The 20,969-nt window shown below is 45.3% G+C and overlaps 1 protein-coding gene across 1 annotated transcript in view; it reads left to right on the forward strand.

The window, feature by feature from the left end:
• AS3MT (arsenite methyltransferase) overlaps positions 1-20,969 on the forward strand; it is a 228,030-nt gene that overhangs the window by 46,398 nt on the left and 160,663 nt on the right. Inside the window, exon 3 of the mRNA XM_085606584.1 lies at positions 14,406-14,533. Within this exon, the coding sequence (XP_085462710.1) occupies positions 14,406-14,533 (128 nt within the window). The remainder of the gene's footprint in view (positions 1-14,405; positions 14,534-20,969) is intronic.

Here is a 20,969-nt window from a genome sequence, read left to right on the forward strand (position 1 = left end):
GAGAGCCTTGTATGGAGTGCGTCCTCCCAATACTCATCTAGGCAAGTTATTTAATGCTCTCTAATTGTGGTACCAACTAACAACTGAACCTACCAGTCAAATATTTTTCAATCATTCATTGGTTTACTCTACACGTCCGTTTGATTCAGCTTTGAACAGGATGCTGAATTGCACACACATTCCCAGAGCAGACATTGAATCCCTGTAAGCCTTAGAGGTGAACACAGGACCGTTATCTAAATTAAATGAATAAACTGGCCTCATTGACACTAGGCACTGGAAATCTTTTACTACTGCTGAAGGGCTTGCATTTCTTTGTGACCAAACCCATAGGAATCAAGAACATTAATCAGTCAATCCCAAAATGTACTTGTATCAGCTAGCTGAATTGAGGGGACCAATGTGGTCCAAATAAATCACCCAAAAGGGGGTGTTTGAGGGCATTAGGGGAGTTGGTGAGGGTTTTTTGACAGTGGATGGTTTATTATTTTGATAAATGCCACACTGTCTAACAAAGTTCCTAATCTGTTTATATAAACTAGGCCACCAGCAGCGTTGTAGCATGGCTACTGTTACGTTAATTCCTGCATGTGCAGAGGCCAAACCCTCATGGGCTTCTTTGATGACATCTAGTCTAGACAGACTATTAGGTATTATTCTGTCTCCTACTCCTGGTATTGTAAATACAGGAATGTTATCTGAATTAAGGGTGTGTGAGTATTTGGGATGAAAGCCTGTAGGAGGTTTCAAACCTTGCTTGGTTGCATTTACGGCTTTTAAAATATCTGTCTCGATCTTCATTTGAGATCTGGTTAGAGCTGCTTCTCTAGCAGTCTGAATTGCAGCTTTTGCCGCTTAAGTCAGCTGCATAGTTCCATTTGGCATGAATGCCATCACTCTGAAGGCCCAAAGTGTGCCGCACATGGACCAGTGAAAGCCTATTTTACAACTACCTTTCTCCAAAGCAGTTATTCTTTATAGGTTTTCCCTTTGAATCCATTCACCTGCCAATGCTGCAAATCGGCATTGAAACTTTGCACACAGAAGGCTGAGTGTGGGAACTGACAAGTCAGTCTTTTGCAGTGCAACTAGCAGGACATGTAATTCTGCATGTTGTGCAGTACTGTCATATAGTCACCTAAGAGTTTAGTGTGTGTACGTTGTGGAATTAATTTACCATGCTTCACTACACCTTGTACTGCTGTGTAGGCTGGAGAGTCTTTGTATTTTGTTCCTACCACAGGTTGGCAGAACCAGCTGTATAGAATATTGTAGGAAAGTAGGATCTGCTTTCATGGTCACCCCCACTTTTTGCTGGTGTCTTTATGTTTTTTGACTAGTCTGAGTGGGATCCTGCTAATCAGGTCCCCAGTCTCTGTGCTTCTTCCCTGAATTGGACATGGTGAGTACTTGGGTACACTCCGGATTGTCTACTGGTTTACCCTTGTAAGTCCCTAGTATATGGTACTAAGGTGCCCAGGGCATAGGTACCCCAGGGGTCTCCCATTGGCTGAAGCATGTATTATGCATCCCATGAGAGACTACTCAAATTGTGACTATAGGCCTGCCATTGCAGCCTATGTAAGCTGGAACTAGCACCACTTACAACAGATATAAGTTTCCAAGTTTCCTTATATCTGAGGTCGCTGCACTTAAAACCTATAAGTTACCCCTCAGGCAGGCCTTACAATCCTGAAGGCAGGGTGCTCGGTTCTAAGTGTGAGGGTGCCCCTGCATGAGCAGGACACCCCTACAACCTTCGGAGTATATTTTCCCGGGTTGTAAATGCATCAGCCATGACGATACATAGAGTGGCCATGCGTCATTACGCGTTGACCATCTCTAAACTGGCTGTACTGAACCCTGCTGTGTTTGGTATCAAACATGTTGGAATCATGCCCCCACACCGTAAATGGTGTGAGAGTATAAGGTTTGGGAGGTATGATTCCATGCACTGTAAAGCTCCTTCGGGAGGCCCTCAGTGCTCCCGGGTACCAGTCTTCTAGACCCGAACAGCAAACTATGGCTGCTGCAGACCAGAGACACGATTCTGCCCTCCTTCTGCTGAGCCAAGCTCGAGCAGAGGAAGGTAGGACAATAGGTATCCTGTCACAGGGAGGTGTGACCACCTCCCAGAGAGGACTTATTGTATTGGGACTTGGTGAGGGTGCTTGCCAGCGCCACTCAGACTGCTTGAAGGGCACATTTGGTGCCCTCCTTGCATACTCCATTTGAAACCACTTCAGTGAGCCATTGGCTCCCGCTCTGACGTGAAACTGGACAAAGGACATGGGAGTATCCTCCCCACTGCCCCGCTCCTCCTCTGGGTGGGACCACTATATTCATTGTGGGACAAGATTCAAATCCAACAGCACTTCAACTTCGACCATCTGGGCACTTTGGACTTCGACTTGGGAATCAAGACTGCAACTGGGAAGACCCCTGCTGCTCCTGGTCTCGTCGTCCTGCAAGTCTGCTGCAACATCTGTGCCTGTGCTCCGTACAGGTTCTTCACAAGGCCTCTGGACATCCAAGACACCCAAAGTAATCTCCATTGGAGTGAAGAAGTCACTTCCCTATATCTGCAGGCACCGCAACAAAGCTGACCGGTATGCTGATCCTGGGCTCCCACGGACTTCGAAAGGCTCAGCAACACAGGTGGTGGTTCTCCAACTCCCTCGAGGCCCGCACTGTTTATTACCAAGTTCGAGGCCAGTATCCCTTGTCGGAACCGCTGGAACAGAACCCCTGTGCACCACGTTGACTTGCTTTTGCAAAGGCTTGTTGACTCTATCCTCCAGAGATCTTCGGACTCCAAGAAGCTCCAGCCTCAAGCATCTTGTGCAGCCAAGACCCTCGCCTGCACTGCATCCTTTGCACCGTGGGCCATCATCCTTTGGTGATCTGCTCGAGGTCCTGTTTCGAACCCTGTGCTTCCGGCCTGTGGGTCCTCTTGACGGTCTTCTTCGACTCTTGTGAGCTCCCCTGCTTGCTCAGGCCTGCTCTGATTTACCTGCTCGTGGTGAGTCACTTGGACCTTGCTGGTCCAGACACTGCACCTTTTTCGTCGACTACGTTTGCCACTGCCAAGGCATGTTGGTGCCCCTGCCGGACACTGACCCCTTGGCTCTCGACATCTGACATGTGACAGCTCGTGAACGGCTCCTGGTCTTCTACAGCATCGCCTGGTCTGCACATCTGCACCTTTAAGGGCACTGTCAAGCTCTCCTGCATCTCCGACATCGGTGGGCATTTGTCTCCCGTGCCTCCTGGTCACTCCTGAGTGGCATAGACTGTTCCCTCTGCTTGCAGGTACCTCTCATCTTGAATCCGCCTTTGGGTTCCACCGGCCACTTTCACCTTCTTCATCAGTGGCATCTTCCCTGAAGTCCTCCATTGTTGTGGTCTACAGTGGTTTCTGACGCCACTTCGCACCTATGCAATCGGCTTCCCTGGTGTAGGTATCCTGGTCTCTGGGGTATCCACGGGTAAGGTGGCTCGTCAACCTTCTGTCCTCTATGGAGTTTCTTCAGAGTCCGCTGGGAAGGGTCGTCCTTCTTTAAACTTGCAACCGCGACTTACCCATAGACTTCCATTGCATATGCCGTTGTGTTCCCACACTGCACACGACCTCCGTGGGGTTCCTAGATACTCACCTTGGTTAGTTCCATGGGGCCCCAACTCTTCTGCGTCTTCTGGGTCCACTCTTTACTTGAGTCGTGGTTCGAATTCCACTATTTTAGTACATGGTTTGACTTCCCCCTGGAGACCACTGTGTATTCTGTGCTATTTACATATTCTGTTGACAAAGTATTGTGTGTATTGTGTTATATCTCCGGGTAGGAGATAATACTTTGTGTTAGTGAGTGTTAATAATAAAAACATATTTTTTATAACTACATTGTGTGGCTCTTTTTCACTTAATTCATACCATAAGATTAATTTCTGGTAAAACAAGCTGCTTTACGCTCCTTCTGGGCTAAGTCTGAAGGCTGCTCTCCACAGATACCACTTAAAGAGCTTTCTAAGGTGGTCTAAGACCACTAAAATCACCATAAGGGTTGTCTGGATTAGTGCAGGGCGCTACCCTTACATAAGTGACCACCATATACTAAGCCAGCCTCCTACAAATATGCTCTGCTATGACTCAGTGGGTAAAGTAGGTGGAGTCGGAGCAACTTTCTGTTCCTATTGGAGAAAAGCTTGTGTATGAGAAGAGACGCACTGTACCCATCGCCGGTGTAGGGCACAAGACGAGCATTATGTATGCTTACCTTTATGGCTGCCTCTAGTGCTGGTACAGGAGAAAAAATGATGGTATGTTTTCCCTGCGCCAAAGGATGCTTTCGTAAGATGGCTATTTGTATGGTCATCAGGATTTTTTCAATGGTAGCAAAACTTGCTTTAGCCATGGAATTCAAGTGAGACTTGTAAGCAATTGGGGTGGTTTGTCCTTTATTGTAAGTCACATAGGTGTAACCATAGTGACTGGGTATGACACTTGATAACCAGGTTGGTTTTGCTGTCCCTATTCTGTAAATATTTATTCTCAAGCATGTCTGCTTGCAGAGCATGCAAGATATTAGTATGCACGTTCAGCCATTGTTTGGATGAGAACATGGGAGAAATTAGGTTATAACAGGGCTTCACTCTCTCTGCGTAGTGAGGCAAATAAGTACATCCAAAGTTAAGAAATCCCAGCAGGGACTGCAACTTTTTCAGTGTATTGGGAGGCTGTAAGGTAGCCCACTTCTGAAGGAAGTCTGTAGCTAGACCCTTGCCATCACTGGTCAACTCTTATCCTAGGAAGGTCACTGTCATGTAGGCAATCTTTTTATTATTTTTGTAATTTATTTTGTAACCATGTAATGTTAATATGGTCACTACTCAGTCTACCTTAATCGGGCATAGATTCAAATCATCAGTTAGGTAGATATCATCAATGTATGACAATACATACATACATCTGGCTGTAAGATCTCCATAATTTGTGCAGAAAACAAGCCAGCACTTTTCTGATAGCCCAGGGGCAAGCATCGGAATGAAATCTGCTCTCCATCAACGTCAAAACTGAAAGCAGTTAGATTCTCACTCTCAAGCACTATGTTCTGACTGAAGCACCAATTGGACATATCCAGGGTTGTTTTGTATTTTTTATGCACCAGGTTAGTCATTAAACCTGTGCTTTGCAAGTTTTGTACTGAATGTGTTCGAGTGTGTGAAATCAAATTTCTATAGTCTAAAACTATTCTATAGGAGGCGTCTGGAGACGGAAAAAAGGGGCACGTTCATTGGGGACAGACAAGGCGATCTTATGCCCTGGTACTGTAACTGATCAGAATTGCTTTTATTCCACGCTTTGCTTCTGGTTTCAAGGGTATTGAGCTTGTGGCTCCCTTCATAAGGAAATACAATGTGGAATAGAGTGTCATCCTACCCTGCTTGATTTCAATATAAGGCTGTGCTAGTCTTACATCCCATTCACTGGCATAAATTTCCCTGATATCCTCGGGTACTATGGGAGAGAAGGCTACCCTTATGTCTTCTTCCTGGGGTGCATCCCTAATAAAGACTGGTGGCCAGTCTTCTCTTCTAGGATCATGTCATAATCATTACAAAATTGTAACCAAAATACGTTTTTTAGATAATGCGTGGTATGTATACTTCAATTTGTATGTTTAGGTTGTAAGTTATTAAGTGACTAACCTGGCCCTAATATGTCAAATATAGTGTAGTACAGAGTATTTCTGTTATTTATTAACATATATATATTTTTTTTTTCAATTTTTTTTTTCAAATGTCTAAGTACCATTGTACTTCCTAGGAAGCGCCAGGTTACGCTGTACATTTAAAAAAATCTATATAAACTTATAAATACAAAAGTCTATGGAAAATGCATGGGGGGGAAACATGTTTTGGGACTCCCTTTTCCTCTTTGCGCCCCCATGACCAATCACAGTGAAACTTTGCATCATCCGCCAACTAGAATAAGCTATAGGTTCTGCAAAGTTTCATCAAACGCACGCAAAGTTATTAACAGTCAAACATCAGAGGAATTTCTATCTCTGAAAATCCTAATTATAACTACAGAGCTGAACTCAAGCAAGCTGTAACAAATGCAGGTGTTCATTGCTGAGATTCTAAAGGGTGTATCACATGTGAATACATTTTACAAACCATCAGTAACTAGTTCTGTTACGAGAAGGACCTATGGAATAAGACCTCATTTTACATGTCGCTCCACATGCATTAATTATGTGATTCAGTTTCAAGGCCAAAGCTGTAAAAAACAAAGTGTAGGCCTAACAGTGAATGACGTCCGTACATGATTCAAGAATCACAAATTGGCAATATTTAATAAGAAACTTGACCATCCTGTAGCCACTCATTTTAACCTTGTGGACCATTTGCTATCAGATTTAAATTTTTCCCTATGGAATAGGTTTTAATGGAAGAACTACTGGACTCCAGTGAAAACTCTGGATGTACCATTTAACATCATTGCATCCAGATATAACTTGCGCCTTCTCAATGCATTGGTTATGCCCTTGCATATGACATAACTTATAGCATTTTAAAGCATAGCTTTCGGAACAACACTTTTGACATCTCAAGTGAGATGATTTTTTCAGAACACATTGCATGGTAGATTTGCAAGTTCTAGTTAATGTAGTATAGCAAGTGAGGTGAGAACACTGTATACGGAGGTGCACGACTTATAGTAAATTGAAGGTGGTGTGTTAATTAAAGTGTAAGTTATGAGTAACACTGTGTATGTAGGTGCATGACTTACAGTAATTAGAAGGTGGTGAGTAAATTTTACATTTAAGTCATAACTATATACTTGGAATTTCTAATGTGTAGTTTACGTCTGGCTTGTATGGAAAAAATAAATAAAATTTTCCTAACTGTAACTTATCTCTAATCTTTGTATTTTTCATGGACTATATATATATATATATATATAATATCTTTTGTGTGTGGATTAATTAAAAACCTTAATATCAACTTCCCTGTTTTTTTGTGTTGCTAATTACTGTGGCACAGCACCGTTTGACGAATCTCCACAAAACGTTCCAAAAAGGTTCTACTTTTTGACTACTTTTTCTTGTTGAGTTTTCCTTTAATAGCATCAAGAAACAAAGTACAGAAATTTCACAGTGATGTCAGTAACCTTACCATGCTACACATTGCGTTATCTTTGACATCCTTTCATATACAGAGGAGACATATACCTAGATCTGTATTTCATTACAAAACGTAATGGTCTGCATGTTAAGATTCTTTACTACTAACAGTTCAGGAATCACGCAATGTGGACCTCAAATGGGCCGTGAGTGGGCTCCAAATGTCCCTCGGGCATGATGCCAAAGGTAACTCCTCAACATAGAGCTCTAAGCATTCCTTGCAGTATGACATATCTTTGAGCCACTGTGTCATTTTTGGTGTAGAGCCTTGTTCCCAGAAAATGGACACTCTCCTTTTAGCAAGCAAGAGTGCAATGGCTACAAATTTCCTATGTATTGATTGAAGCTATCTGACCTATCCCAGTAAGCATATTTGTGGTCTTTGGGGGACTACTTCCAATATCATAATAGTGAGGGCTCCTGTGACCTCTGCGACCTCTGCCCAGTACTGGTTGATTCTAAGCCATGCCCATGCTAAATGAAAGAAATCTGCTTTCCCTGCTCCACACCTACCACAATTAGCATCCAGCCAGAGACCATAGCAAAATAGTTTAGCTGGGGTGTAATATGTCTGTTTGAGATGCTTAAAGTGTATTATATGGAGGTTACAGTTTGGGGTAAGCTTGCCAGTAAGTGTGTAAGAGCCCTACTCCTTCAGTATAAGTTGATTGTCTAGGACCCCGTTCCACCTATCAAGGGCCACCTGCTCGTCCCTCCCTCTTTCCAAGAGTGCGGCATTGTATAGCTCAGCAATAAGCTGCTTCCAAGTGGTGGTAGTGAGCAGAGCCTGAAGGGAGCCCAGGGTTGCTTGCTCTGCAGGGAAGAATGCAAACAGATGCTTCAATGCATCCCGTAGGTGGGCATATGTGAATTCCAGAAGGGGGGTTTGGGGTTGGCTGGCAGCAAAATCTTCCAGAGTGATGAAGGACTCCTCTGGAAATAGATCGTCCATAGTTTTACAGCCAGCATCTCTTAAAAGTGCCAACGCACCAGCATCATGTGTGACTGATAAGTTTGAGTGATATGCAAGTCGGAGTGCTGGTGCATACAATGGCGTTTTCTGAGCCCAGGTGCCCAATGTTTGCCAGGCCCATATTTGACTGTATTGATCTTGGAGCTGGGGATGCCCGTCCTCCTTTGAGGCAGGAGGGCCATCACTGGGAGGGGGTGTGTATCATCTGCCTCAATCGCCAAGTGAGGCAGATGCCGGCTCAAACCTGTGTTATCATGTGCGAACGTATAGTGTTCAGTAAGTGTGTGGGCAGCACAATCGGGATATTTATAAATAGATAATGAAACTTTGGAAGGACAATATTTTCTAGGAGAGCTAGCCTATCTGCAATCGACAAGGGAAGTTTAATCCATTTGGTGATTTTCTCTTCTAGTCGTGCCACAGCCTTCCCATAATTCTTCCGAATTACCGTGTCTGGATCTCTATGAATCCAGACTCCATGGTATTTTACATGGTTGCGAATCCAATCTGAGGGTAACTCAATTGGGAACTGACGTGTTCCTGGGGTTAAAGGTATGATAACCGACTTTGTCCAATCAATGCACAATCCCTCATAATATTCAAAGTGGACATATTCTCTGATTAGCGCAGCTGGATGCCCTGTCATGTTCCTCTGCCAATTCGTAATGGGGATGCCACTGTGCCATTTATTTTGATCCGCGCACTTGGCTTTATGTATAACAATGTTATCCATTTTATAAATGTTTGGAGGATGCCCATTCGCTGCAATATCCCGAAGAGGAATGCCCCCTCTATAGTATCAAAAGCTTTGGCCACGTCAAGCAGCACTGCCACTGTGGACATAGAGGGTTCCAGTTGGTGAAAAAGAGCAAATATGGTGCATAGGTTAAGTGTAGTGGATTTGGTGGCTGTGAACCCAGATTGGTCTGGTAATATTAGTGTATGTAAAAGTAGCTGTAACCTAATGGCCCGAATCTTAGCTAGTATTTTAGCGTCAGTGTTGATTAAGGAAAGTGGCCTTTAGGAGCCACATTGCTCTGGGGACTTATCCAGCTTAAGCAATGTAATAAGCAGGGCTTAAGCAATGAAGAGGGTAGCAGACCCTTAATGTACACTTCAGAGTACATTTTATGCAGGTGTGGCTCTTGGAGATCATTAAACTCTTAGTAAAACTCTCCAGTTAGTCTGTCCGTACCCGGAGCCTTTCCATTAGGCAGCGAGCAAATTGCCTCTTGGATCTCTCTTCTGATGTGATAGGTTGTGACAAATATTCCCGCTGACCCAGGGATAGCCATGCAAGTGCTATCTATATCTTCCAGATACTCTGCGACTTCTGGCACCGTAGCTAAGGTGCGTGGCACATACAGATTGGTGTAGAATACCTGGAAAGTTTATATAATGGAGTGTGTGTCATAGTATGGTCTCCCTTGGGTGTCCCTTATCTGTACTAAATATATCTAGGTGCTCATAGGGTTCAAAGTTTATTGACGAGGTTGCGGCCAGGTCGGCCTCCTTTATCCTCTGATCTCGCCTCCTGGCACCGGTTAAATTATTTAATCTCCTGGTCGTCCATTTCCTGGTAGACTGGCATTTTGCCCCTAATGTCTACTAGAGTCTGTTGTGTGGGTGTCTCCTCATAGCGTCTCTCCAAGCCCTGAATGCCCAGTTCCAGTCCCTGCAGTTGCTGGTGTATGTCTCTCAGCATTCCTCCCTGTTTGCCAATGCAGACTCCTCATATAGTAACCTTAAATGCTTCACATGATATATCTGCACCCGACACTGTGCCAGTATTGTATGAAAAAAATCTGTTTTATCCTTGCGTATCTCCACACGGAAGACCTGGTCCAATAATGCAGCTGCAGGGAATCTCCAGCCAAAACTCCTCTGCTTACGAGGTGGAAATGCGAGTGTTAACCTTACTGGAGCATGTTCGGAGAGCATCCTGGACATATGACACATGTCCTCTGTCCATGCATTTATCGCGGGAGTAGCTAGACAGTAATCCAACCTGGACCACATGTTGTGTGTCGATGATAACGTTCCTACCCTCCCACTAGGGATTCACATTCTCCAGAGATCCAGCAGCCCATTGTTGGGCATACTGTCTCAGACTATGCTTGCCTCCTGTTTCCCAGGGCGGTCAGATTTTCCCGACATATCCTGAGCCAGATTTAGGCAAATATTTAGGGCCCCGCCCCTTATAATGGCCGTGGGGGGTAAAGAGTGTAGTTTGGACCATATCTGCGTGAAAAACTCAAGCCCCTCTGGATTAGGACCATAGGTATTCACTATGATTAGCCAAGTATCGCACAATCTGTCCTGTACAATGATACACCTGACTTGTTTGTCTATTTCTGAGTGCGTGAGCACAAATGGAGACCCTTTCTTTATCAACAGGAGTACTCCTCTAGAGTACGAGGAATAATAGGAGGCCACTAATATTAATGCCCATCTCGCACCCACTGCAGCTTCTGTATGTTTAGTGAGGTGTGTTCCTTGTAAGACCGCTATCTGTATAGCATCATGATCTAAGTATGCCAGTACTTGACGAATCTTGCGAGGATTGTTCAAGCCCCTTACATTCCATGAAAAGAGCAATATCTGGTTTGCGACATATTCCCGGTTACTTTGGCAGTATTATTTTATGTTGTGCAGTGTGTCTCCCCGACCTGTCATGTCCATGTTCCTGATAACATCATAAATGTCCACTGTGAGCTCAGTACTTACCCCACAACTAACAAATACCCTCCCACTTCAGCATCCCAATCATGCCGAAGACATCCCATATTATTAACTTTCCCAGTAACACAAACAAATGTATCTGTATCCAGGCCTGTGCACCACGGGCCCACCGTAGTTGAGCCAACATTTGGAGATTTACTATTGTGGGGCAGCTAGAGACCCTTCAGACCTCCTGGTGGAAGGGAGATGGCCCAAAAAACTTATGATTATCAATGACAGTAATCAGATTCAGACAAGTGAGGGATGTAGGATACAGAGCGGTAGCTCCCCGCCAAATTCCACCAGTATATAAGTTGGGGCATCACTGGAGTTCAAATGCTGACTCACCCGGCCATCTTCAGTTTGGCTCATCTTACTGGTCCATTGAAGTCCGCTTGGCAGGGCAACAGAGGGGAAGGGGCCTCCTACCGGACCCTCCCCCAGCCACGTCACCCTCCCTCAAGCGTCACCCCCCACAGATAGGGCATCAAGACTGCATCTATCCACCAGGACCAGGTGGCCGCTGGTATTCGAGTATTGTTGCTGCTGTCATTCTGTAGTGGGTGCTCATCTCCTTCCACATTTTCCCGCTGCCGTGCTGTTATCTCTTTTACATAGTCCATTGCTGCCTCGGTTGATGTAAAGATCTTGGAGCTGCTGGGATGCTCTATGCGCAGTCGAGCCGGATACAGCATGGCATAAAGGATCTTTGCATGCTTTTTTATTGGGAGAAACTCCTTTCGTGTCACCTGAACTCTGGCCATAAAGTCAGGGAAGAAGGTTATGGAGATTCCCTGATATGTGACAATGTGTCTATTTCTGGCCATTCTGAGAACCGCATCCCATTCCCTGTAGTTCAACAGTTTTGCTATGATAGGGCGAGGGGGGCCCACGGCGGTGGCTTGGCCATTAACCCGCTCCTCAACTAGCACGGGATGAGAAGGTTTCACCTCCAAAGACTTCTGCCAGCAATGTTTCAACATAGGTGTCCATCCATTTGTTATGTCAGGAGCATGTTTCTAAGTCTTCATTTGTAGCTTGTATGATGGCCAATACCTTTTTCCATATTGAGACATTTGGTACTCACAATGCGCACCTCATCCTCCGTAGAAGATGTGCGTTGTTTGGCTTCATTTAGGCGTCCCGTGTGCTTCTCCAGCTTCGCACTGAAGTGGTCCATCCGGATTTTTAATGTGTCAATTTTCCCATCAATTGACTGCAGGTTATGCTGCATGATTGTTTAGAGAGAATCAGCTTTTAAGCACACCCTTATTTCAAAATGAGTACAAAAGTCCATCCATATGCCATTTGGTCTAAGAACCAATTCCTTAAGATGAGTATACAGATCATATAAGAAAAGACTTTGGAGGATTCACAATATTCAATAGAAATCACCGGACAGGATGAAGTAGTTGACAGAGTTTTCCAAAATTCTCCTCTTTATTAATTTGAAGACCCAATATCCAGTATTAAGATACAGCCGTCCAGTATCCAAGGCAGCCAACACGTGTTTCGTCTGTACTAAATGGGTACAATGACTTTTTCAAGACTCAAAATACGTTCGATAGATCCACCATTCCAGTACGGCATCCTAAGTAAGGTATCAAATCAAATAACCATGTCCATGGTGTTTTGAATAACAATTCGCACAAGCTCAAGATAATACTTGTGTCGATAATAAGTGTGTAATATCCAATCCAAGATGTAAGGCACACTACAATAAAGTGTGACTTAGTAGAGGAGCCGGGTTATAATACTCCGTCGAGGACCATGCGTCAGGTTATGCTGCATGGCCTGCTGCGTAGCCTCTAGCGGTTATACCTCAGCCGGGGTCACTGTGGCATTCCTATCCTCAGTCCTCTCCAGTCTTTTTTTCAAAAGTCAGCCTGGACTGGGTTCTGTCCGGCTTCCCCATATTAGCTAAGGCTGTCATCTTGTAAGGACCAGGCGTGCTATATATCTTCAGTGCTCGGGTGGGACTACTGTTAAATGTTTCTTTCCTTGCAGACACTTGATATATGCCTCAAAGTGTGGGCCTAGTCAGTCCGCCCATCCACAGGCCCCTGGCAGGCGACCAGCTCTCGACACCTCTTCAGGCCCGGGCAACACACCACCAACAGGGGGGCCATAGCACCATTCGCTCTGCCACGGGTAATGCACTTTCCCCTCAGGGCCACTGGGGCCGTAGGAGCTTTCCATGCCCTCACCGACCTCAGCCTTAACGTCCCGTTTCTTCCAAGCCTTCGCTTGGGCCTGTGCAACTCTAATTCGATCGCAGTTTTCAAAGGAGCTTTCCAGAAAGAGCTCCCCCCCAGTCGTGCTCCGAGAGGGAGAGGGGGGTCAACACCAACTAATAAACTCGCACAGTCCTAGGTGTGGGCAGCAATTTATACCCGGGGGCGGATCTCAACCTCCTCCCCGTACCGGCCTGCCTGTCCTCAGCGAAGTAATCACGGTGGGAGGCCTTTATTATGGTTCAGCCCCGCTTTCCCAGGTCGTGGGGGGCTCCGCGATCAGCGCAGCTCCGGGGCTTGCCCTGGCTCCCAGAGCTAGCCGCAGACTGGCTGGCCTCCTCAAGCCAAGGATTCTCGACGGTGGTGGGGTAGGGGAGTCACCGCCCCAATTGCACCTGCCCAAAAGAAAGTTGAGGCAACTCTTTGATAACCATATTTTATTTGTAAATACAAAAAGTGTACAATTTGCTAATTGTAAATATCCACCCACTTTTTATAAAGAATGATGAACAATATTCTCACACTTTCCTTGGGTCATGAGTGGATATTATTTCCATTTGAATACTTTATTTCGGTCAATAGACCATAAAAGTGCAAGTGCAATACAATCGTACAATACATTAAAATAACCATTGTTAAGATGCACATTCAAATATCTCAGGGATATCCTCGATTACATATTATATTGCCCTCCACAATCCATAGTCCCTCACAACAGCATATACCCACCAACCTAAAAATTAAACCTTATGTTATGATATTATAGCAACCATCAGTCAAACGATATTTTGAAGGTATTGGTTAAACACACTGTATCAGATTAGTTTAGTGCTGTATAAAAATAAATAAACAATAATAAAATAAGTTCACGAACTCAAAGTTTCTCGTAGGAGCCTGGTGCTGCAGAATGTCAGTGTTTCCTATACCCGAGGGACTAGTCTTGATTCCACCCCATGCCTCTTTCTTTAACCCTGCCCTTCCTGTCTCTTTATCTTACTGTTGGAGGTTCTTTTTCATCCCTGATTTCTCAATTTGGTCTGTGTTTTCATGTCTTTCTTTTATTCTTTCTCCCAATTCTGCATTTCTCTCAATTGATTTGGTTTGAAATATGATGTTGAAAAATACGTCCTAGTCCCCAGAAATAAATTGTAATAACAACCACCTTCAACCAGCAGGGGTAATTAAACACCCACACTGGATACTATGGCAACTGACAAATAATGCATATGTACACAGTATGTAGCATATTGTGGTTTATTGTCGCTCAATCAAGTTCCTGTATTTTTTCAGGATTATTATGGAAAACGTCTTAAAAAATCTGAAGATTTGAAAACGAATGCTTGCGTCACCACCACAAAATCACTACCAAAGTTTATAAGGGATGCACTGGGAGATGTCCATGAGGAAGTCGTATCCAGGTAAGTGACGGGGGCGAAGAATTAAATATTTGTATAATAGTACTTGTAAATAATGTAATGCACCCGTATGAAAGCATGTGTTTTGTGGTTGCTGCAATGCTATTTTATTTTTTATCTGTTTAATCATTGATCAATTGAGCAGTTCATCATTATTTTTCCTAACTTCATTCCTTTCAGTAATCGTTTGTGGGCTGTCTGTTTCTTTCATTTTGGCAAGCTTTACATTAGTTCCTTCGTTGCATGAAATCAGATCAGAATGTTAAGGCCATAGTACATTCAGGTATTTATCAAAATATGTCACTTCTTGCTGGAGGATGATTTGCAGACTATAGCCTGTCCCTTTTGATGGATCTAAAAATGTTTTTTCCACACGTTTTTCAATATCCTTTTTGTTTCCTCAGTTTATATGTTGCATGCGCCATATACCAATTCACCTTAGAATCAAAATTGTGGCAAGGAGCAGAGGTTACACGATCAAGCTTGAGACCGCAAAGTTGATACAGATTCAATCTAGGTCTCGTCTCGGGTACTTGAATGTAGAAATTGTTACCAGTTGAATTCTGAAATTAAGACATTTTCATTGTATTTACAAAAAAACTATTTTTTTGCTTTGTAACCCACTCGGGCTTCTTATTATTTGGAGAAAACAATGGAATACGTTGGAGCAATTTGGACTGACACTAATGGTAGAAAGACCATGAGTGAACCAAATACAAATGGTGTAGCTTTTGAGGGAATGTTATTTGCATCAATCTTTGCCATTTTCATAGACTGGTTTAATAACGAGAATATTTAATGGGAAAGATCAACGACAAGAGAAATAAAAAGATATGCTCTATATTTCGCTAATTTCTAGAATGAAACATTTCTGCAATATGGTGACTGCATACATGTAGTTAGTATAAACAGGCATACAACTGAAAGGTGTAGCGTCCATCACCAGTCCAAGATCATACAGATGAACACGCCACACACATAGCTCACAACTGACGTCTTTTTGTTTAATAAGCACACAACATTCAACTGAACTTCTCATTATCTTATAACCATTGATAACCACACCTTAACACCTCCCCAATAGTTATGTAATTCTTTCATTGAGTCCCCCACAACCGCGGGGTCCCAGTGCTCATAGTCTTAAGGCACTTCATCTACTCCACCATTGTTAAATAAAAAAGTGTAAACAACAGCAGCATTGTAGTTCTTAGATAAGTCGTCTAGGTGCTCGCACTGTTTGGCCACATCACGTGATATGAGGTAGTTGAGGTGCAACCGGAGTGGACACCGAAGGTACAGGAGCTGATGTTTGACTCAGGCCTTCCGGTGGGGAAGCCTCATCTGTGATTACAGGGGCTGATGAAGGTCAAGAGAGATGTCCGAAATGTGACCAGTCTCTTGTGAAGGACTTTCTGGGACGTTGCGCCGTTATCATGTGTACCTTGTGTGTCCCAACTCTCAGAGGCTCAGCAGCAAACGGAGGATCTGTTTTTCACTTCCGTTTTTGTTTGACAAGAACCCAGTCAACCTCATCAAAGATTATCTCCTTAGTTCACCCAAAAAAAAAAAAGAACACTTGATGGACAGAATGCTGCACAATGTCAAACATTCACCCCAGTACAGAAATCTGGGCCTAAATCCATCATCATTTTGCTCCCCGTCTAAGCCATTCCAGTTCAGACATAGCCATATGCAAATCAGTCTTAACCCTGTTCCCCATGGGAACAGTCCAGCCTGAACTGCCTGGCCAGGTCCTCCATGGACTGGAAAGAAGCATCCTGGGACCTGTTTTGGGGCATCACCCCTCATCAGCCACGCTAGCTTGACTTCAGTAATACAAAAACAACAGTTGATGGACAGAATGCAGAACAATTTCATACATTCACCCCAGTACAGCGATCTGGGCCTAAATCCATTGTTTTTTTGCTCACCATGCCATTCCAGTTTGAACCCAGCCATATGCAAATCAATCTTGACCCTGTGCCTCATGGGAACAGTCCAGACCGAACTGCCAGGCCATGTCTACCCTGGACAGGAACCAAGCATCCTAGGACCGGTTTCGGGCTTTCAGCCCTCATCAGCCAGGATAGCTTGACTCCAGTGGCGCAGTGAGCACGGGACCCACGTCTGGACATACCCTTCCCACTTAGGGTGAAAATGCAACACAAAAAGATGATGGATGGAATGTTGAACATTGTCAAACATTCACCCCCAGTCACAGATCTGGGTTTAATCCATCGTAATTTTGTGTTGCACTGGGAGATTAAGGGCCTGATTTAGAATTTGGAGGACGGGTTACTCCTCCACAACGGTGACTGATTTCCCATCTGCCGAAATACAAATCCTTTTATTTCATGGGTTTATATTCAGCCCGAACTGCCAAGCCAGGTCCTCCCTGGACTTGAAACAAGCATCCTTGATTCCAGTGGCATGGAGTGCACGGGACCCACGTCCGGGCATACCTGTCCCCCTCGGGGTGACAAATGCAAAAACAAAAGTTGATGGATAGAATGCAGAACATGTCATACATTCACCCCAGTACAGAGATCCGGGCCTAAATCCATCGTTTTTTTGCTCACCATGCTATTCCAGTTTGAACCCAGCCATATGCAAATCAGTCTTGACCCTGAGCCTCATGGGAACAGTCCAGCCCGAACTGCCAAGCCAGGTCCTCCCTGGACTTGAAACAAGCATCCTAGGACCGGTTTCGGGCTTTCAGCCCTCATCAGGCAGAATAGCTTGATTCCAGTGGCATGGAGAGCACGGGACCCACGTCTGAACCACCCGCGGCCCATCCCCTGCCAAAGTGGCGGGGCGGGACGGAAGAGTGAGGTGGGGGGGTAGGGCATGGGGGGGACTCAGGGGGAACAAAAAAAATTACAAAAAAGGAAATAAACTTACAGGATCACCGCTGCCTCTGCAATCCGCTCTGTCCCGCTCTTCCTGATTCTCGGGCAGGCTCCCAGACTTCAATGGGTTAATCATGACACTGCAGGAAAGCAGCGTCATGATTGGTCTGAGTGCTTCAACGTTGCGCTCCCAGGCAGACTGGGAGCCTGTGCCTGCTTTCTAAAGCCCCAGCAACGCAGCAGGGGCTGGGGAAGGCTATACTAGGCATGAGATGTTTGGCCAGCCTGAAACGGCCGGCCAAACACCTCATGCGCAGTGCACTCCCCCACCACAGTGTTATACCCCCCAGGACCCGCCCCCAAGACTTGTTAGAGTCCTGGGGGCGGGTCCAGGAGAAATAAAAAAACAATAATAAAACAGATTAGAAACATGTTTTATTTGCGGCGGGTGGGGCGCTCCTCCGCCATAATGGAGGGGCCGCTGCTGGGGAGAATTTGAATGATAGGCACAAAGGGCTTGACATAAGGCCTCACCCGGCTCAGTTCCTTACATCGGCACATGTTGGATCACTCTCTTAAGGGTGTCCATAAATCTTTCCACAAAACTGTTTGCTTGGGACCACAAGGGAGTACTTTATTGATGCTGGACACTGAGGCTAGTCCTTACTATATAAGGCTAGACCACTGTCAATTTAAAAATGTCTGGGATGAGCCGTTGTTCTGCTCGATTTTCCCGGCCTTCTTGTGTTGAAAAGTAATTGAATGTGACTTCAGTCTCTTACCATTCAAGTCTAAGGGTTAGAGTAGTGAATGGAGCCTATTTACTAGGCACTTCGACATGATCCTGTGCTCTTCCCCATAGATCAGGGCTTGCACACATAGCCTAGGGGATAGATTCGTTAGTATTAGGGATAACCTGCCCTGTAGTGAGGGTATTTCATGGAGCCGTGCTGAATTCAGGCCTGGTAGGCCTCAAACGGGAGAGACTCCATCTTTCTTTCTGCTCCGGCAGCTTGGGATGCTTCTAGGTCAAATGTAATGTTTTAGTTATGAGGTGTTATTCGCTTGGAGAGAACCGGTTCAGGCCGGCCCTTATCGAAGGATTGTATTTTTCTTCATGCCGAAGACACTACATCAGGCCGGCCGGCTGGGAACGTGTCCTTGGTACGGGGAGGTACAAGAATTTGGTGGGCGGCAGGTTACGGGCCGGAATTTTCCATGAGGAAACGCACCTCTATATTAGTGAAAGTCTGAGGCAGTTACATGTTCAGTCCGTAGGCGGCATCTAGCCGTTAGCAGTAAAGCTATTACTTATTCCAGGGAAGACAGACGCCATCTTGAAGGCGGAGAAGAACCGAGAGACAGATGCTCTCCTAGCAGAATAGCCAGAGAGGAGAGAGTAGCCGATAAGGAAGAGGTCCCAGTGACTCGGAGAAGGGTGATCCGTGACTGCGGAGGTGTGACTTCCAGGCGAGCCGAGGCACAGACGAGAAGGGAACCTAGATGACCACTGAGTGCAGGCTACATACTACTAAGGTGATGTCGACCCTTTCTTATTACAACTTAATCTTTCACTGTTCTTTGCAGGTTATGTGTTATATTGTAATGTTATGTGATTGTGTATGCAATGAGTAATAAAGTACTCAGTTTGTAGTGAACCAACATGTGCTGCGTGTTCTTGTATGAGAGGGTAGCCTATTCTTCTAGTCAGCTGCGGCTACATGAACAGATGTTAACCCTGATCAGGTAAGTGGTAACTGAATAAGGGAAAGAGGAGCCCCTCGAACCGGAGAACAGGCTATGCTCGAACTGGCAGTCCTTGTGTGATCTGATGAATAGTGATACTGATTCCCTTCTTGTATGTTATGGTGATCATAGGATGAACTGTCGTATGAGACTGCCGTCTAGGTAGAGAGGTCTGGATTCGTATGGGATCGCGAGGCCGCCACTTGTGATACTGTCGTATGGGCAGAGAGGTCTGGATTCGTATGGGATCGCGAGGCCGCCGATTATGCTGAGACTGCCGTCTAGGTAGAGAGGTCTGGATTCGTATGGGATCGCGAGGCCGCCACTTGTGATACTGTCGTATGGGCAGAGAGGTCTGGATTCGTATGGGATCGCGAGGCCGCCGATTGTGCTGAGACTGCCGTCTGGGTAGAGAGGTCTGGATTCGTATGGGATCGCGAGGCCGCCACTTGTGATACTGTCGTATGGGCAGAGAGGTCTGGATTCGTATGGGATCGTGAGGCCGCCGATTGTGCTGAGACTGCCGTCTGGGTAGAGAGGTCTGGATTCGTATGGGATCGCGAGGCCGCCACTTGTGATACTGTCGTATGGGCAGAGAGGTCTGGATTCGTATGGGATCGCGAGGCCGCCGATTGTGCTGATACTGTCGTATGGGCAGAGAGGTCTGGATTCGTATGGGATCGCGAGGCCGCCACTGGTGATACTGTCGTATGGGCAGAGAGGTCTGGATTCGTAGGGGATCGCGAGGCCGCCACTTGTGATACTGTCGTATGGGCAGAGAGGTCTGGATCCGTATGGGATCGCGAGGCCGCCGATTATAAGAGGTCTTGGTATGTATAGTAGGAATTCCCTGTCCTTAGGTGGTAGATATATGTGGTTGCACTATTGTAAATAGGTTCTAGGGAGGGGGTAACGTTCTGGCTGGGTTAGTGAGGCTCTGATGAGCGGGTTCTATCTGATCCGAAAACCCAAGCAGAACAGCCGTGCTGCTAAAATGTCGTCCAGCCACTCAATGACCTTGTCATGGGTTGCTAATCACATTTCCTCCACCAGTGGAAACCAGGAGTACTTGTCAGTCACTACCATGAGATGTCCATTCACTAGGGGTCCAAAGAAATTAACGGCCACTCTTTCCCAGAAAAATCAGACCTGGTTAGTGGATCACTTCCCATTTTAGGGTAAAGGGAAAGGCATACGTTCCTTTAGTTCCCTCTCAACTGTCTTGTCCAGGCATGGGAAACGCACTTGATCCCTCAGGGCTGTTTTGGTGGCAACAAGTTCAATGACTTGCTGTCTTAGGCTCTTGGGTATGATGATCCTTGAGCCTCTTAGCATGATGCCTTCTTTAGTGACAGACAGTTAATTGTGCATGTTTTAGAACTTTTGAAACTCAACATCGTATCTCAGAGGTCGAACACTTTGTCTCCATGATTGCGTTGAAATTGTCTTTATGGGCAAGCCAGTCTTTATTAGCTGTAGTGGCGGCAACAATCTGTTTAATGAATAAGTCCGCTGGGGTGCTGGACCTTACAATGAAGTTGACATACTCTTCAGCTGTTTTTGATGTTGAGCTGTGCCGATGTAATGGTACTCGTGAGAAGTAATCTGCAGGGTTTTGGTTCTTGCCTGGCTGATGCACAGTTGTATAGTCGTACTCTTGTAAATGCAACCCCCACCTCTTAATGCGAGGGGGCCTCTTGACTTTTGAGTTTCCAAATATGATAAGCAGTGCTTGGTGGTCTCTATCAATCATTAAATACTTTCCATGAAGAAACACATGAAAGTGTTTGCAGGCCCACACCACAGCCAGGCTCTCTTTCTCTGGCTGAGAACAGGCTTGTTCT

This window comes from Triturus cristatus, chromosome 1_2 (genome assembly GCF_964204655.1).
Source record: "Triturus cristatus chromosome 1_2, aTriCri1.1, whole genome shotgun sequence".
NCBI lineage: Eukaryota > Metazoa > Chordata > Amphibia > Caudata > Salamandridae > Triturus > Triturus cristatus.